This window comes from Lissotriton helveticus, chromosome 3_1, assembly GCF_964261635.1.
Source record: "Lissotriton helveticus chromosome 3_1, aLisHel1.1, whole genome shotgun sequence".
NCBI classification, from domain to species: domain Eukaryota; kingdom Metazoa; phylum Chordata; class Amphibia; order Caudata; family Salamandridae; genus Lissotriton; species Lissotriton helveticus.
Window position 1 is genome coordinate 1,967,579,141 of NC_136061.1, and position 18,774 is coordinate 1,967,597,914.

Genomic DNA, 18,774 nt, shown 5'->3' on the forward strand with positions numbered 1-18,774 from the left:
GCTGAATAGGTTTGACCTAAAAAGGACTTTAGTCCTCTGTATTGCGAGGGCGCTGGCAGGGAGACAATGCCTCAACAGTGAGACTGGGATGAGGAGTGATGGTTAGAGAGGTAATGATGTGGCAAAAACTCCTTAACAGAGCTTTGAAACGATATGACTCTAAATTCCAGTAGAGTTAGGGCTCAGGGTGCCCGAGGGTCTCACCAGGGGTTTGCCACCTCCAAATTGCCTGCTTGATTGATATTAGCTGTAACCTGAATCGCACAAGCATTGAAAACAATATTTCAAAATAGCCACCCTACTGAGCATTGTGTATGTGTGTGTGTGAGAGAGAGAGAGAACTATAGAGAGACATTGATCTATAGAGAGGGAACAGTTACAAATCTTACACTTTATCACAGTTTTAGAACCTAGTGCAGACTTTGGAGTGTGGTAGATAAACAGTTCACGTTTACGGAGACAGTCACAAAGCCTTCTGTACTATGCATCACTTAAACTGAGCAGTCACATCTCTAATGAATTTATGATTGCAGTTTGGTGAAATAATGTGGACGATGCATTGTCTTGTTTGCAAATTGAAACGTATGATAAGAAATGCAAAAAAAACTTGTAGATATTTTTGTCAAAGGGAAGGAACTATCTGTAAACTACCCCTAAAACTTTGAGTCGGGTGGAAGCCCCTTCGTGTGGCCTCCAAATGCAGTTCTTATCTTCACTGTAGAAAAACATATTTCAGCCAACTACCAGTTACGATGCCAGCCATAGATTATGAAATGACTTGGTATTTCTTTCAGCTGATGAAGTGTATAGGACTGGTGGAGGGGTTAGGGGGCCATATATTTCAACTAGGGCTATAAGGATAATACAGCCAGTGGCGGCTCGCATAGGGCGTGCAGTGGGCGGTTATACGGGGCGGGGGAGGGGCAGGGTGGGGAGGGGTAGTAAACTCGGACATTCGCCAGCACAGCGAATGGACCTTGGTCAGAGACTAATGTTGGATGGGCCGCCATTTTATAGTGCACCACCCAGAATTGGGGGATATTCCTCAAGAACGTGTGATAACTACCGCAAAATTAGCTTAACGCAACTCTTCACATCGCGGTCTATCGCGGAAAATAACGCCGTGTTAACTTAGTATTCACAACACGACGGTACCATGTGATAGGCCCACGATAACGCATCAAATGTCTGCAATAAAATCAACGCGACACCGCAAAAATGGGAAACACGAACGCAAAAAAAGTTGCGATGAGGCCAATCGCAATACAAAAATCAGCGAAAACCAGCAACAGGCCAGCAATTCACACACGTCAGGCAGGAAAAATCACCATAAAAGTAGAAAAAAAACATACAAACAAAAGCGAAGCACAATGGAGAGTGCCGGAGCAAGTACAGAGGACAACCAGAACCCCACAAGCCCCCCGGAGGACCAGCCTGGGACCTCGGGGTCAGGGAAGGGCAAGGAAAAGAAGAGTAGGAAGAAGCAGTTCAGTCCGCAGGAAAACAGGGTCCTGATAACGGAGCCGGTAGAACACCATCAACAACTGTTCGTCACCTCCACTGTGTCATTGGCACCTAAAAATGGAATATGGCAGTCCATCGTGGACAAGGTGAACGCAGTCGGAGTGCTGAAGAGGACAGTGGAAGAGCTCAAGAGGCGCTGGAATGATGTCAAGCTCAAAACCAAGCAGAAACTCGCCAACAACTGGAAGTCAGCAATGCAGACTGGAGATGGGAGTCCTGTGCCACAGCAGGAGCTGGACGATATAGAGGATATGGTGTCCACAGTCATCAGTGGGGAGACGGTGGCAGGAGTTGAGGGACCAACACTGCTCAACATGATCGGACACAACAGCACCAGGGACTGGGGGGGCGGGGGGGATGGGCACTATGGCACACATGCACACTTAAGTAGAGCATATCTGCAGACAAACCATGCCCAGACCCCCAACTCCCACCAAGAGACCAATGTACCCAAGTATGCAAAAACATAGCATGTTAGGGAGAAGGGGCCGCAAAATCAGAGCTGCAGGGGTGACTCCCCCCAAAAAAAGCATAAACACTTAACATGCAGAGCACATCAACATTGACAACGATGTGATACAAACCACAACACGTCCACAAGAGAACACAAGACACAACTGGTGTCACATGTGTGTAGAAACTGGCCAATCACATTTGGCATTGCAGGGAAATGTGAGTTGATAATGTACAAGTACTAACACACATCCCTGATGTTGTCGAAATGTCCACTATTCCACCTCAAAAGGCAGCTCCCCCCAGTCACAATGTACACTGTCATGCAGTCCGAATGCAAACATGTACAATGCATCAACATACATGTGAACACACGGTTAAACTGCATCTCCCCTTCACATTGCAGAAGAAAATCCAACACCTCCTGCAGAGCAGCAAGAACCTCTCTTCTCTGATGACAAAGACCATCACAGCTTCGACTACGATGCCCTCCAACAGCTCGTGGAGAGCCTCCGCACCCCACCTCCAGGGACAGGGCAGCCTAGCTGCCACGAGATGACCCCGCCCCCTGCACAGACCACACAGCAGGTAGCACCCACCACCACGGCTGCCTCCCAGGCCTTCCAACGCCGTGTGTTGGGGTGCCAAGAGAATATGGCTTAACAGGTGCGGGTGGGGTTCGACCACATGGCAGCCAAACTAGATGCCATATGTGGGTGTCTAAGTCCCATCAAGGACCACTCACATTCTCTAACGGACAGCCACAGTCTGCTCCATGCTCTACAATGGACCATGGCTGACATAGCTGGAGCCCTGACTCAGAGACTAGAACAACTGTCCAGTCAGAGTGGCTCTTGAGATGTCACACGGGAGTTGGCACACATGCGGAGGTTAATGGCTACCATGGAGCAGATTTAGGCAGAAAGAGTGGCTGCCATGGCTGCACACCAGCGAGAGGTAGCTGGGTTCCTCAATGACCTCAGGAACCTCCTCATGGCATTGCTGTCACAAGGCCTGGCGCTGACGCATGCTGCTGCTACCACTACATCCACCTCTCCGCCCCCCGAAGTGTCAGTGCCACACGTTGCGGCAGACAATCCACCTCCGGTCACTGATTTTTCCATGCCACACAGTGCTGGGGACAGAACACCACCACCCACACGTGAGGCGCCTGAAACAGCAGAGGACGAAGATTCGGATGAATCTGGCTTTGTGGTAAGAAGGACGCAGTAGCATTCATCTCCGCCATAGGGCCTGTTTCTGCTTGGTTCTGCCCTCTGCATCATCACCTTTCACTGTCCACCGATACATTCGGCGACACTCACCTTGGACCTCGACATGGACTGCCATATTCTTTTTGATCGCCAATGGCACAGCAATCAGACTGTGGACTGAACTCTTCCTCTTCTTTGGACTTGTCATTCCCTGAAGGACTCTGGCTGGCCCTCCATGGGCCAACAATATAAGTGGGGTTTGCTTGGCCCTGTACTGCTCCAGCTACAACACTCCACTAAATGGGCATTAAACATTCATAATCACACAGATGTGTCATATCTATGGTCTTTCAAGTGTGAAAGTATGGATGAATTTAGGGTCATTGATTCCCCCTTACGTCCATGTTGCTCATGACGTTGGACTTGGATCACGGGGTGACACATTGCCGATTGCGGTCCAGGTGGAGCCGACACAACAACAGGAACACACACATTAGTTACTTCCTTGTCCAGCCCAGTACGGAACCCAAAACCCCAGGTTCATTGTTCAAACACTTAACTTACACTGGACTGGCATATGCCAGGCCAGCCCACTCTGCTTACGCTCCCAGGGGAGGTAGGGTGGGGGGAGGACAACGCTACATGTCCCAGGTCGACCCTGAAGTGATCTGCAGATCACAGGTCTAGTTGTCAGCAATCCACAGCCACTCCCTGATGGCTGGTTTACACCAACACAACACCCATCCAGCACAGGCGTCACAGGACATGTGACCCTGCCAATAAAAAGAGCCGGGGGCACATGCTTGACGCCATTTCCACTGTCTCTCTGGGTGTATCTGCTGTGTGGTTCTCATTGATGCATGAGGGCCTAGGGCCCTGCAAAATCACATTCCCCAAGGCCGGAGGTGACATGATGGCGTCCGCACCACGATACTCAAACTTAGAGGGTCCATGATTTGCGGGGCACAGACTTGGTAGCACTGGATACACTGCGTCCGGCACAGGCACACCACCATGGGATGGTGACACTTGGTGCACTGAGGTAGGGGTGAGTGGGTGTGCAGCCTGCGATGATGCCCCGTCTTGGCGGCCTGGAATGGCGTTGATTTTTGTGAGCCCTGCTGGACTGAAGTGTAGGCTTGAGCCAGCTGGCAGTGCGAGCCTACTGCCACGTGGCGTTGCCTCGCGGGTCACAGAGTTAGTGGCACCTCAAGGGCTGAGTGGGTGTGTAGCCTGCGATGATGCCGTGTGCACTGATATGTCCTCTGCCATAGCGAAATCAAGTCCCAGAATCAAGTGTGAGACCTGGTGGCCCACGTAACGGGGCTGCATGATGTGGAGGGTACCATGTCCGCGGGCCAGGGGCCACGGGCTTTGGACTTGCACCAGCACGTGGTGGGCCCTCTTGGGGACACGCCAGTGGCGGAAGGTGAACAGTGAGGCCTGGGTGCGCAGGGGCAGGCATGCACCGCTGGGCGGCGGGAGAGGCTAGGGTGCAGCTACCTGGGTGCGCAAGGACAGGCATGCACCGCTGGGCGACGGGAGGGGTGGGGTGCAGCAGCCTCGTTGCGCAGGGGCTGACAGGCAATGATTGCATGTGCAATTGTATGTACTCTACCATTCACGTATCTGGACTCTGTTTCAGATGAAGGATCTGTTTCAGATGAGGGACCCGGTAAACTGCAGTGCATACTGGCACGCGGTTGGAGACACAGCGGTGTCAGCAGGTGAGCAGTGAGGCCTGGGTGCGCAGTGTCGGCACTCTCTCTCCCTATCACTCTCTTCTTTTCACTGTCTCTCTCTCCCTCTCATTCCGTCTTTCTCTCTCTCCCTCTCTTTCTGTTTTTCTCTCTCTCTCTCTACCTCTCTTTCCGTCTCTCTCTCTCTCCCTCTCTTTCCGTCTTTCTCCCTCCATCTCTTTCCATCTTTCTCTCTCTCTCTTCCTCTCTTTCCATCTTTCTCTCTCTCCCTCTTTCCATCTTTCTCTCTCTCTCCCCCCTCTCTTTCAGACTTTCTCTCTCCCTTTCTTTCTCTCTCTCTGTATCTCTCTCTCTTTCCATCTTTCTCTTTCCTTTGATGTGCGTATGACACACCTTCTTATCTGGAATTTTGTCTTGCAGGCAGTGACCTACAGATTGTCCCAAGGAGATCCGCCATGAGTATTGAAAATTGTTGTTTTTAGTCTTTTTTAATAAAATGTTTTGTTTGATAATTCAAAGGTGGATGTGTGATGCTCATTTTTGTGAGGACACATGCATGTTGTGGCCCTGTTGGGGCTCCCAGCTGCATGTTCAGTGGCTCCATGGCATCTGTTGCCCTTCAGGTGTGACTCTGGGCTGGGCTCCCTTTTCTGGTGCAGGCTGCCGTCCAACTTTAAACCAGTTCAGAGCAGGTGTTAATTTCCTGCTGCTAACGCGCCTTATCGCCTGTTTTGAGGTCTCATCGCCGATCTAGCTGGTCATTGAGAATGTTGCGGAGTGGTGTTGTTGCGGCTTTTTGCACGGGAACGCCTACTCTGCATCTCATTAGCGATAGTTGCGTGGGTCATCTGCAGCAATGTTTTTTGCGGCGGCTATCGCAGGTAAACTGGTGATATGGGCTGTTAGCACCAGCTTGTGAATAGGGCGATAAATTTAACGCCACTTTGGCTGCGATAAAGTGACGTTAACTCTGCGATAAATCCTTGAGAATATGCCCCATTCTTTTTTGTTTCTCACAAACCAACCCCATAGGATGGGTTTGACTCTGAGAAACAAAAAAGGTTCTGGGGGCCATTGTTGATTTCCCCTGGCTCGTTTACCATGATTTGCCTAGTGGACTCAAGTGGGGGAAATCTGCATCAGGAATCCTGCCCTAAATAGCACCGCATCAAAGGCCACAGCACTGTGGCAAATAAGTCGCAACTTATGATTCAGGATCCATAATCGGTCAATCCTTTAAATTAAGGGGGGGAGAACAGCAGGCTTGGCAGGACATGACTTTTGCTCCCCTAAACTCTAAGGGACTCTAAGGGCCTCATTTATGCACCATATTTACAAAGTGACGCATCTAGGTAGATGCGTCACTTTGTAAACCCCTGCGCTACATTATACCTACGCCAGGTATAATGTATGCAGGGGGGGGGCGTTCTGACACAAGAAAGGGTCATAGAAGTGACGCTTTGAAATCTATAAGATTTCACTGCGCCACTTCTAGGACACAAATGCGTCACTTTCTTAGACCTGCCTCACAGCAGGCGTAAAACTGATGCAGACCCTTTCACATGGGGCTTGTCTCATGTGAAAGGACACATTGCTGGAGTTGCGTCACTTTTGTGACACACTCCAGCAATGCGTCACTTTTGCGCCATACAGATACGTCAGAAATACTGATTATCTGTAACTCCTTGCGCCATGATGCGGCATACTGTAAATATGACGCATCATTGGTGTCGCAAGGAGGGCGCAGTGAAAAGTGACGCATCGCTGTTTTCATGCAGCGATGCATCACTTTTCATAAATGATGGCCAGAATATCCGCATTCATTCCTGAAATAGAATATTGCAGAACCTTAACATTGCAAGACTCTTGGACTCAGGCTCATGGTAATAGCACCTTTGTGACATCGCACCCCTTTTTCTGCTCTGCCTGCTGGTGGGGGTCTCTTTGTGCCTACACGTGCCCTTCATGGCACTACACACCTACCTGTATGCTCATGTCTCTGTTTTCCGACTTCTGATGATGTTCCCTCATTTTTATGTTTCTTGGTGAAACTCTCACTAGTCTTAACCGAACTTTCTGTCCCCTTTCGCAATTCATTTTCAATTTTGCGACTTTAGAATATTTCAAATTAGATATTTTGTCTTTCGGTATCTGATCACCACAGCTTATAGTGACAATTATTAACCACAGGCAAGAGAATTTATTAAAAACTGTGTCTCTGTGTCAACAGGTTTACCAAGTTTATTTCAATATTTTTAAATACATTTACGTACCAGATCAAGAAATGTGTTAGGAATCTCCTTTTCAAAGTGGAAATTTGGAAGTAAGAGAAATTTGACCACACCTTTGAAAAAGACACAGTTTGTGTTTTCAGCCGGAGTGTGAGAATACATAAAGTGTCCACATGAAACCCAAAATGAGTTGTGCCACCTGCGACTGGTGATACGTGATGGGTCTGTGCACCACCACCTGTGATGGGTCTGTGCACCACCTGTGATGGGTCTGTGCACCACCTGTGATGGGTCTGTGCACCACCTGTGATGGTTCTGTGCACCACCTGTGATGGTTCTGTACACCACCTCTGCTGTCAAGGTAGGACAGCCACCTGCCCTCAACCCAGTCCCCGCTAGCTGGTAAAATGTTATCATTCCATCTCCTCTACCCTGTGTGTTTTTAATCTCGCCCCACATATTTCAATCATATTGTGCATACGTCACTATGAGTGTCCAAATTTGCACCAAATTGTCCTCTGCAACGAATTTCAGGATGTGGGATCCCTAGTGGTGGTGCGTGGGGGGGAGCAATAGGGGAAATAAGGCAGCACTGAGGAAAGTCAAAACTTTAGGAATGCCAGTAAGTGAATAGGAGTGAGCAGGAGGTTAGAGCTGGAGTCAGAGAGCCCAGGTGCAGTAGTTAGCCTGGACAGGCAGAACCCTGAAGACTTTGCAAATGCATTGCCCGAAGAGCATGTCCTGGCAGCCCTACTGATGCCAAGTGTGACCTTGCAAAAAATCTCTTTACATCTTTCTCCCAGTTTAGCACAGAAACAAACGTCGAGTTCCAGTGTGTTTCCCACTATTTATGTTCCCACTGTGCCCTCCCAACTTCCTGCTGTTTCCACTAGGCCGCTAGTGATGGGGCGGAGTCAGTAACTTGTTATACGAGGCTTGGCACAAGAGTGAATGTGTTAGATCTATCAGCGTTTGGGAGGCAGGGACCGGTCAGGCAGTGTCCAGGCTTCCATGTAGGCCAGGCAAGCTCTGCAGAACTGTCATGAAGCCCCAGCAGAGGCTGCACACCTGCATCAAAAGGAAATAATTGTGCACCACCTCTGAGACTGCAAATATTTCAAAAATGCAACTTATTGTTACAATTACCGAGGAATCTGCCCAGATAGCAAAGATGGATGCTGATTCCTGTTTTCAATCCATGCAGACAGGCATTAGTGAGACGAGGCGTCCATCTCACCGCCAGACGCCGGCCTGTCATCTCCTTCCAAGACATTCCAACATGTGTTTTTCCAGGATGCTCATCCTTACAGAGAAAATCGGATAATGTTCAAGTTGTTGGCCACGTGAACCCTAACAGGAGGGAGTTTAAAGCAAGTGCGGCGCAGTCAGAGGCCCGGAGGTCGCTGTGGGCAGCAGACCCCAGATTTCCAGATAGGGTATGTCCACGCCGGTTTCCCTTCAGGCCCAGTGCACGTTGAGGAAGTCGATATCAGGGATTTCTGAAATCTCCAGCTGGGAGAGGCCTGGGCACACATCCAAAGAGAACCATTGCCATCCCGCCATCTTAGCCGGGTTTGATAACAACAAGAGAAAGCCTTCAGAAAGAATATTGCTACCACGGTACCACCTACAGTCTCCTCGATTTGCCACAATACTTTGATCAATATAATTCTCGGAGGTAGCGCGTGCACTTTCTATGAGAATCGTTCCACTCCCGCCATGTTGGAGAGGTTTACATATTGCAAGATGGCACTGAAAGTAACCAATAACTAGCATACACTTCCCATATTGTTTCAAAGAAACGTGTGCTTGGTTGGTGGAGATCACATCTGGAAGAGGCACATTATCCACTCATATCGGTGAGAGTTGAAAATGCTAAGTTGGCCCCAGAAAGATGTGTTCAACCTACTTTGGTTTGGCATCACTTTCCACAATGCTTAGAAGCACCAGAGTTTAGGAGACGGCGATGGGGATTTACATCCCATGGGAGTCACTTCTCAACTGTATGTCGGTGAATCTTGAAAACATGAGAGTGGCTTTCACCGTCCTCTCAAAATTCAAGCTCTAACAACACTTCAACGAGTCTATCCATCACTGGTGGTCGAAGGGCTCCCAATACACTACTCTGAGTCCATGAGATGCTAAAATATCTTGAAGCCCTTCAGCAGTGTGAGCGTGGGGGCTTTGCGCTTGCTCTGAGCCCTGGATGACTTCACTGTGACTAGCTTGGCTTGTGCCACAGATGGGATCTCGCGGTAGTTGGCAGCTGACAGGGGGGCAAGTGTGGCTAGGCTGTGCTTGGCAGGCAGTGGAGTGGCAGCTGAGAGGTTGATGGGGGCCTTCTCCTCCGTGATGTACAAGGGCCGGACAGGCAGATGTCGCTCTGCCTCACGCCTCACTTGGCGCACCGCCTCATGGAAGACCATCTGCACTGCCTCAAAGTCCTGGCAGGCTGACACCTCATGGAAGAGGCAACCATAGCTGGTCGCTAGTGACGATCCCTCCGTTTTGCTGACCTGTCTAAGGAAAACAGAAAAGGAGAGTGTCACTTCATGTGGCATTTAGAGCAACCATTGTGTCTTTCACAGAGAATCAGAAAATACACTCACCTGTGCACCCATGTAGGCCCCTAAGGGCAGACTAGCCAATAGGATATATGAATAGTTTCCAAAAGAAAGGAACTCTGGCAAGATCAGCCGCATGTTAGGCAAACCTGACAAGGGAATGCATAATCTACACAGACCTGTGGCGCTTAAAGGGCCATGGCCTATTAATAAATCTCCAAATTTGCTTGTACTCAAGTCTCCCTATGCCGTGTTAGGCGGGGCATTCTCCACCCCATCACAAACTTGTAAGTAAAAAACATTTTCTACAGCTAAATTTCACTTCATTTGGGAGTATACAAACTATCATCAGATATTTTACATAGCTGGGCTAATATATAATGCTAATGACCTCTCATGTCTCTTGACAAACTCTTGCATATCTCTCAGCAAACACATGCACCGCTCCCAAAAGACCCTTGCAAGGCATTCAATAGACCCCGCATAACTCCCTGCAGACTATCACTTATCTCCAAATCAACCCTTGCACAGCTTTCAGCAGATCTTTGCAAAATTCCTACCATACATTTGCTTAATTCATTCCTAGTAGACCCTCACATAGCTCCCTATACATCTGCAGACCCTGAGACAGATTCCAAAATACCCTCATATAACCCACAAAATAACTTTTAATAAACCCCAACAGACCCTCGTGAACCTAGCTTACATCATATCCTTATGTAGCTCTGAGTAATCATTCACATAGGTCGCAGTTGACTATCAGACTGACCTTCAAATATCTTCCAACAGACCCTCATATGGCTCCCTTAAAACTCTTGTAGTGCTGTTAATTCACATATGCTCCAGCACACTGCTACATACCGCCTAATAGGCACTCACCTAGCTCCTAACAGACCCACACTTCGGCACCAAGTGTGGACATAAAGATAGTACTCGTAAAAGCCCTTTGTGAATTCCCAAAGTTGTAAACTTAGATGTTTGATCTAAGTTTACCTTTGTGAATCAGGCCCATTGCTCTCTTAAAACCCTTGCATTGCTCTCTTCGTTCACATATGCTCCAGCACACCGCCACATAGCTCCTAATAGGTACTCACATAGCTTCTAACAGATCGCCACATTGCTCCCAACATAATTCCATAAGGCTCTCAGTTGACCCTAGCATTGCTCCCTGTAGACTCTCACATTACCCCCATGAAATTATGGGATAGTTTTCATCAGACTCACATATGTTCCAGAAGACTCCCACTGACCAAAACAAAAGGAACTCACAAAGCTCCTAATAGATCATGACATAGATCCCTACTGACCCCCACATGACAGCTAGAAAATACACACATAACTCTTAACAGATCTTCACATAACTCCATATGAACACTCTTGCGGGTCTCAACAAATCCCTGCTTACTTCTAAAAGTTTCCTTTTTTAGCTCCCCCAAAACATTGTATAGCTCTCTACAGACCCTCCCATCGTTTCATAAAGATCTTCACACAGCTACTAAGAGAACCTCACATAGCGCCCAATAAATCTTCATATAGCTCTCCTATTGACCCTTACATTGCTTTAAAGAAGAGCCCTGTATAGATTCCAATAGACGTTTGTCGTGTAACCCCAGAAGAACCCTCACATAGTTCCAAACAGACCCTTATGTGGCTCCCAATACACTCTCAGCAGACCCTCACCTACCAATTAATGTACCATAGAGCCCCCAAAAGACTCTCTGACCTCCAGCTGACCTTCAAATAGCCTGCAAGAAAGCCTCCAACAGACCCTCGTGTAGCCAATAACAGATTATCACTAAGCTATCAATAAACTCTGATGTGGTACTCAAAAGAACAATACATATTCTCCAAAAGAGATTTTTGCACAGCACCCAGCAGACCGAGGATATAATATGTGTGCAATATCACAAAAGGATTATCGCATTAGAATTTACTTAGGGCACACAGTCTAGTTTGTATCTAGTATGCAGGTAGCCAAGAACCTTGTAGCAGGCATTATCAGCGGTCTATGGTGATCCAACATCAACCCTACTGCAAGTAAGGAGAGATCTCAATCCATCCAAGATCAATTTTATTGTATATTAGTTTCTAACAAATGTTAGTGTAATTGTCCCTTTGAGATAAATCTTTTAAAATGACTATTTTAAAAAAAAGTTTTAACATTTTATCATGTGTCCATTGTACATGTTTGTGCTTTTAGGCAAATGCGCTGAATAAAGTAGATCTTGACTTGACTTGAGATCTCAATTCCCTGTACCAACCATAATTCACTTCAAGAACATGTGCCGGATACTTTGTCAAGGCTTTTCCCATCCACCCATTTCTACGATTGGACACTCACAACCTGTTTATCTGTCTGACCCAGAACGGAAAGGATTAAGAGGAAGCCCCTGTGAATTTTCTTACCTGTGTAGCTAAGAGTTGAATCCGACTTTGTGGAGTTCATAAACGGCTGACAACCGGAAATCATTCCTTGCAACAAGGCAGATTCAAACAAGAAGTTCAGAATCTACACTTCCTACAGTTGAATTATGCGAACACACAAGTGCTTGCATCAGAAGAGTGGGTCTGTGAGTTTCTAAAACCCAACGTACTGCACCATTATCTTTGTACTCCCAAAAAGGTTCCTTCTATAACTTCCATATTTGTTTGGCTGCAGAGAGACAAGGGATGCAGGATTTGTGATACTTACAGAGACGATGGCGACAAAAGCCAGACACACTAAGAGAGCGGAAAAAGAGAGGATGAAGGCAGAGTCCCTGGTAAAGCCGTCCCAGAGGGCTCATTTGTGGGGCTAGGAGCACAACCTGCATGGAAAGGACAGTGGATAGAGTAGAAAAGAAATGCACTAAGGCACATCTTAACATTCTTCACTCATCTAGGAGCACTGCTACACAAATACACACTCTGTCTGAGTAAGTGCTACACGAGGGATTCCCTGAAGTGACAGCATGGATGGGTGGAATGTGCTGTTGCAGTGTGTGGGCTTATGGTGCATGGAGAAGTAAAAGTGGGCATTGGGGTTTCAGCGTGGAGCATAATGACAAGGCTGCCCGGGGGCCCCGTAGGGGACCCTCCAACAGGGCGGCCGCCTTAGTGCCACAGGAAGGCACAGAAGTTGTCTGCCCAGGCTCCCTGGGCGAGTGACCAAAGGGGTCTGCTGGCTGCGTCACTTCTGGCAGTGGGCGGGGGAACAGGGGTACATATCCTTCCCCCGCCCACTGGGCGGTCTCTTGACCGCTGGCCGTCGCGCTGCCTAGTGCCTCGTAGAGATCTTCGGGGAGAGTATGATCCCCGCCACCCTCTAGGCATGGTGGCCAGGCTCGGCCATTGCCGTCATGCTGTTTCCCGCCCTACCACTTACCCTGCGGACGGCTAAGGGGTACGGGGAAAATCTAACTGTTGTTTTGTGTTGCAGGAGGTGTTACAGGGCGATCCAGAGTCTGCAAGGTCAGAAGGGACTATACTGCAGCAGCACAACAAAGGTGCTAAGCCAAGGATACCCAGGGATGTCTTAGCGTGTCCCCTGGAAGAACTACGGCGCCCCGTTAGTCCTACGGGCGGTTGTGGGTCTGAGCAACCGGGGGCTGCCTGGAACGCTCCGCCCACCTTTTGGGGGGCGTGAGCAAGGGAGTGGACTGGCGGTCCACTGATGGGAGGGGTAGCCCCTCCCAATGATTGGTAATCACCGATTGGCGACGGCCACGGTGCAATTTGGATCATCAGGCGGGCAGGCAGCATAGGGGCTGGCCTGCCCTGGGATCGCCCGTAAGATAAACCAGCATGTTGGCATATTGGTTATGCAAATAAACCTGCAGCAAAATTCTCCACTAAGAAGGTGTTGTGTGGTTTATTTATTTATGTATGTTGCTGTATGAGAACGGATGAATGTTGCCGATATTGGCACTATGTGCAGGGATACCTGAAGGAGATACGTAAGGCGTGGGGAATGGGGTTTCAGGATTGTGGTTAAATAGTATAGGGAGGGGGGGGCTAGACCAGAGATATAGGGATAAGGTGGAGCTGTGACTGCAGGTGGCACCCTAGGGTTCATGAAGAGGGTTCACTGTAGGTTACGTGACGGCGTTTTGAGAAGAACCGGAAGGCCATATTTACTGCAGTTATGGGCATGAAAGCCGCCCAACATAGTTAGATGTAAGATCTTCGGAGCAGGTGTTTCAGGTCAGGGCTCAGGTCATTAGGAGCTGGATGGTGTGGTTTTATTATGGGAGGCCAAGTCTATAGCAATAAAGGGGTACCGGAAGGGGCTTGAGGTTTTTGGGAGGAATAGTGATGGCAGGAATGAAAGGATGGTATATCTCGGCGGTCATAAGGGATTTGTGGTGTGGCTGTAGGGTCCATGCATAAAAAGTTGGAGTGTGGGGAGATGGAACAGTGAGGATGTTGTAGTCTGCAAAGTGTGATTGTAGGTTGTAGAGAGCTGTGGTAGGTAGTAGAAAAGCAAATGCTGCTACACAGAGTTGGGCTTTTACTCTTAGGGTCGGGCCCTAAAATGCAGCAATATGTCGACTTTAAGGGCCAGGAAGGGAAGCACACAGCAGAGGAGTGCTGCACAAGACACCCGCGCGCTCACTAAAAGTTGTAGCATCAGTAGCAGCTCCTCCGCTAGGGTGGAGGAGCGTTGCCTCAAGGAAAAATAAAATGATAATAACGTGATGTTATTATCAATTTATTCTTGCCTGCTGCAGCAGCATGAGGGCGGGGTGGGCCTGCTCTGCTGTAGTGGGCACACTAAAGTGCGCATGATGCGCTGACCGGCCCTCTCGCGCTGGCCAAACAGTCATGAGCACTTTAGCATGTTCTCCATGCAGGCTGCATTACAGCCTGCGTGGAGAACATGCCTAGGCCTCTAGTCACTGTCTGAGCGCCGAACAACGGTGCTCAGATCAATCAATCACAACGCTGCATTACGGTGTGGTGATTGGCTCAGGAGAGCCTGGCTGCTTCCTGTTCAGCAGAGGAGACACAACGTGGGACAAAACGGCAAGGCGGTAAGTGATTTTTTCTTTTTGTTACAATTATACCCCCTTAGCCCCTTGCCCCCTGCCTCACCACCCCATATCTGTGCTGGCCGCCACTGTGTAGCGTTACTGGAGTAAAATGGGGAACATATGCGACTGTAGGATTTAGAGAGGCAATGAGAGGGAAAGAGTTAAAAGAGAAGAGACAAGAGATAGAGCATTGGGCAGTGACAGAAAGAAAAGCTACTTGAATAGGAGTGGAGTGGTAAGAGGTTGAAGTGAAGGGATATGTATTTGACAAAGGAGACGTAGGGGACCGAGGAGAAGTGAGTGAGTTAGGTGACAGTGTTTTCGAGGTGTGCTGGCTGTCGGTGGTGAAGAGAGTGAAGGGTCGGAGAGGAGGATTTACCTGTATCGTTCAATATCCAATTTATTCCCTAGAAGCAGGACGGGGTAGTCGTGGCGACTCTCCTTCATGTGGCGGGAAAGGACGTCGAGGTATAGCTGGCAGCCCTCGAAGCTTCTCTTGTTGTCGATGCTGTAGATAACCATGAAGGCATGGGCCCAGTACAGGTAGCGCTCACAGGTGACAGGTCCATCCTGGAAAGGCAGGAGCAGAGCGTCACTTCACACTCTCTCTTACAGAGTGGGCATTTATCAAGCAGCACTGTCGCCTGTGGATGCATCGCCTCACACTCGCACCTGTGCAATCATCAGTTGCAACACTCACCGGAATATGCATTGCCTGTCAATCACACCTACGCATTCATCAGATCCCACACTCACTGGTGCATGCATCACCTAACTTTCAATCTTGCATTTGCATTCTTTATTTAACCCTCTCACCTCAAGGTTTATCATTCATCACTTAACACTGCCACCTGTGCATATTCATGTTCACACTCTCACCTGAGCATGCATCTCTTCACATGCATCTCTTCACGGTACATGCATGCCTTCACATGTTTACCTTTACATACATCCCCACACTTTCTCCCCTATGCATACATCACCTCACACTCTGAACTCCGCTTACATCCTTTTGCACCAACACCTTTGGTTTGCAATTCATCACCTAACACTCTCACCTCTACATGCATCCCTTCACTCTTTCAACTGTATGCCCCATTTTACACTCTAATTGCCAGAGCATTCATCTCATAACAATGCCACCTGGCATCACTTCATTCTCTCACCTGTACGTGCCTAATCCTCATCCTCAGACCTATAGCGCCAGTGTGCGGATCCCTTCGCAATCTCGTCTATGGTTGCATCGCTCACAATGTCATTTTGCATTGTCTTTTCCTTGCTGCCTTTCATCACTTAACACTATCATCTGCTCATGCATCGCTTCACATGCTCACCTTTGCAAGCATGGCTTCACGCTCCCACCATTACATTCATCTCTTCACTGTCACATATGCATGCATCATTTTACACTCTCATCTCAATGCTTACGATTCATCCTTTATCACTGCTGACTGTGCATGTATTGCCTCAAAATCTTATTCAGGCATGCGTCACTTTACACTCTCATCTCAATGCTTACGATTCATCCTTTAACACTGCTGACTGTGCATGCATTGCCTCAAAATCTTATCCAGGCATGCATCATTTTACACTCTCATCTCAATGCTTACGATTCATCCTTTAACACTGCTGACTGTGCATGTATTGCCTCAAAATCTTATTCAGGCATGCATCATTTTACACTCTCATCTCAATGCTTACGATTCATCCTTTAACACTGCTGACTGTGCATGCATTGCCTCAAAATCTTATCCAGGCATGCATCATTTTACACTCTCATCTCAATGCTTACGATTCATCCTTTAACACTGCTGACTGTGCATGCATTGCCTCAAAATCTTATGTATGCACGCATCACTTTACACTCTCATCTCCATGCTCATCACTCATCATTCAACATTGCCACCTGTGTAGGCATTGCCTTATACTTTCACATGAGGATGCATCACTTTTTTTGGACAATATATATATATTTTTTATATATTTTTATTGATTATAACACAAGAGTAAAAATTTACATATCGGGTGTCATTTGGTGGTACATATTACAGCGGTGAACGGGCGAATAAATTGAGTAAATACAGTACAATTATAGGCATCTGAGAAATATCAATACCAGCTTAGAGCTTAGGCAAAACAATACGATACAGATAATCATAAGCAAACCTTATCAGAACCCGCCCACCAGGGATACAGGATATGCAGACTGGACATTCGACACCCGGATATGAGAGACAAAAAGATCAGGAGAAGATGCCACATCTCTTGCGAAGAAGGGAAAAGGGAAATAGAAAGGTCATAGAACAAAATAAGGGAAAAAAAAAAAAAAAAAAAAAACCTCAACCCCCCACCCTGCACCCCTGCGGATGGCTACGACCTAACCCCACTAGCAGCGTGCCTGTCGCCCCCTAAACTACACCCCAAGGAAGGGAAAAGGTGGAGGAGGAGATGTATTACAAGACGATACGGGCTCCCGGACTCCCCTCCCCCCGCCAAAAGCAAACATCCCCTACCGCGGTACTAAGCAAGTTACAACAGATTAATAAGTAAACCAATAGGGGAGCCACAGACAGAGAAAAGACCGTCCCGCCCAGCCCCCGGCACCACAGAGACAGCAAATCCCTTTTGATCATAGCAGGCACACCAAAGCCAGACAATAAGAAGTCCATCTGGTCCTCACTCCCACAGATACAACCCAGCTGAGCCAAAAGAAAGTCATCGTACCGAATTCAAGTCAAATTCAGCCCTGGCCCTTACGATCCATTGCACAAACCCCATCCAGTAGAACCAATATAGTAGCAAAAGAGTCAAAGTGTCGTTGAGAAAGGAGATCAATATAGCCAGAAAGAGTCAAAAAGGTTAAGTCTCGAAGTCTATCAGATACACGAGAGTCAATCCAGAAAATATTAGTGGAGGTCTCCAGAAGAGAAGGAAGAAGTGAGTCCTGTGCGGGCGATGACTTTGCCGATCTTGCCAGGTGTTCAGGGGCTCCAGCAAAGTACCGCTGTAATCGAGCTGGCACAATCGGCACCAGTTTCAGATCATATTCGGGGTTCTCCTCTCGAGGTAGATCAATCTTCGCGGGGGTAAGCGTATGTCGCAGGTCTAACACAAGGCTGGAGTCCGGTCTCAAACAAACAGTCTCGAGGCGAGCAGTCAAATTGTGGAGAGCAGCCTCCATTTGCAGGCGAAGAGCCCCGATGGCGGCCATTACGGTCCCCAGGGTCGGTCCACACATCGGCCGATCCATCTCCGCTTGGGCGTTAGCAAAGCAGATCTTCAGCCCCGGAGGCCGGCTACTCCGGGGAAACCATCAGGCGCGGAGTGGACGGAAGCGACTGGCGACTCACAGGCTTGGCAACCTTTACACCACTGCCGAGAGCGGGGGCCCCACCCGCGGACCCCGAGGGCCGCAGCAGGGTCCCGGGACCTGGCCCCCCACCCACCGCGGCAACCACGTCTCGTCGCTGTTCGTCCAGTATTCGCAGGGACCAAGGACCACCACCAGGATAGAGAATATGTTCCACTCCGATGAGACCGGACTCTGCCGGGCACCCGCGGCCGATGTTGTTCAACTGAAACCCGGCTGGGTCAGTACTCGAGGCCCCGGCTTACACACTGGAGGCGGCCCAAAAATGAAAGACGGTGTAACTTCGTCAATAAAGGCGATAAAAACTCCGGGATTGCCCCCCTGGGCTCAGCAACGATTCAGACACACGGGAGTCTGGCGGGAGGTCAGGATGAAGTTCAGGATAAGTCCGCCAGCGACGGAGGTCGACGGAGCCGGGAGCTTATGCGGCCATCTTGGTTGCTTGCGTAGCTCCTCCCCCGACAATATTTTTATTGAGTTTTTGCAACACATTGCAACAAACCAGTGCGTAGAAGAACATACATGTCAGTAGGCTTAATTTCGAGACAAGGCAGCAGCAGTCAGATAACATAGTGAAGATAGAGTGAGTAGCAATAACAGTATCAACATACCCAGCAGAAGAAAGGGGCCACCATAAAAAAGGTAAGATAGCCCATATGTTGAGAATACACAAACTATAGAAACAGGGCAACCCTCCCTTGTGCTT

The 18,774-nt window shown here is 48.5% G+C and overlaps 1 protein-coding gene across 2 annotated transcripts in view; it reads right to left on the bottom strand.

The window, feature by feature from the left end:
• Positions 1-7,117: 7,117 nt before the first annotated feature.
• Positions 7,118-18,774, bottom strand: part of RASL12 (RAS like family 12) — a 206,628-nt gene continuing 194,971 nt past the window's right edge. For both annotated transcript variants that reach the window (XM_078683085.1, XM_078683084.1), the window contains 2 exons: positions 15,078-15,268; positions 7,118-9,642 (listed from right to left, as the gene is read on the bottom strand). In XM_078683085.1, the coding sequence (XP_078539211.1) occupies positions 9,264-9,642; positions 15,078-15,268 (570 nt within the window). In that variant the 3' untranslated portion in view covers positions 7,118-9,263. The remainder of the gene's footprint in view (positions 9,643-15,077; positions 15,269-18,774) is intronic.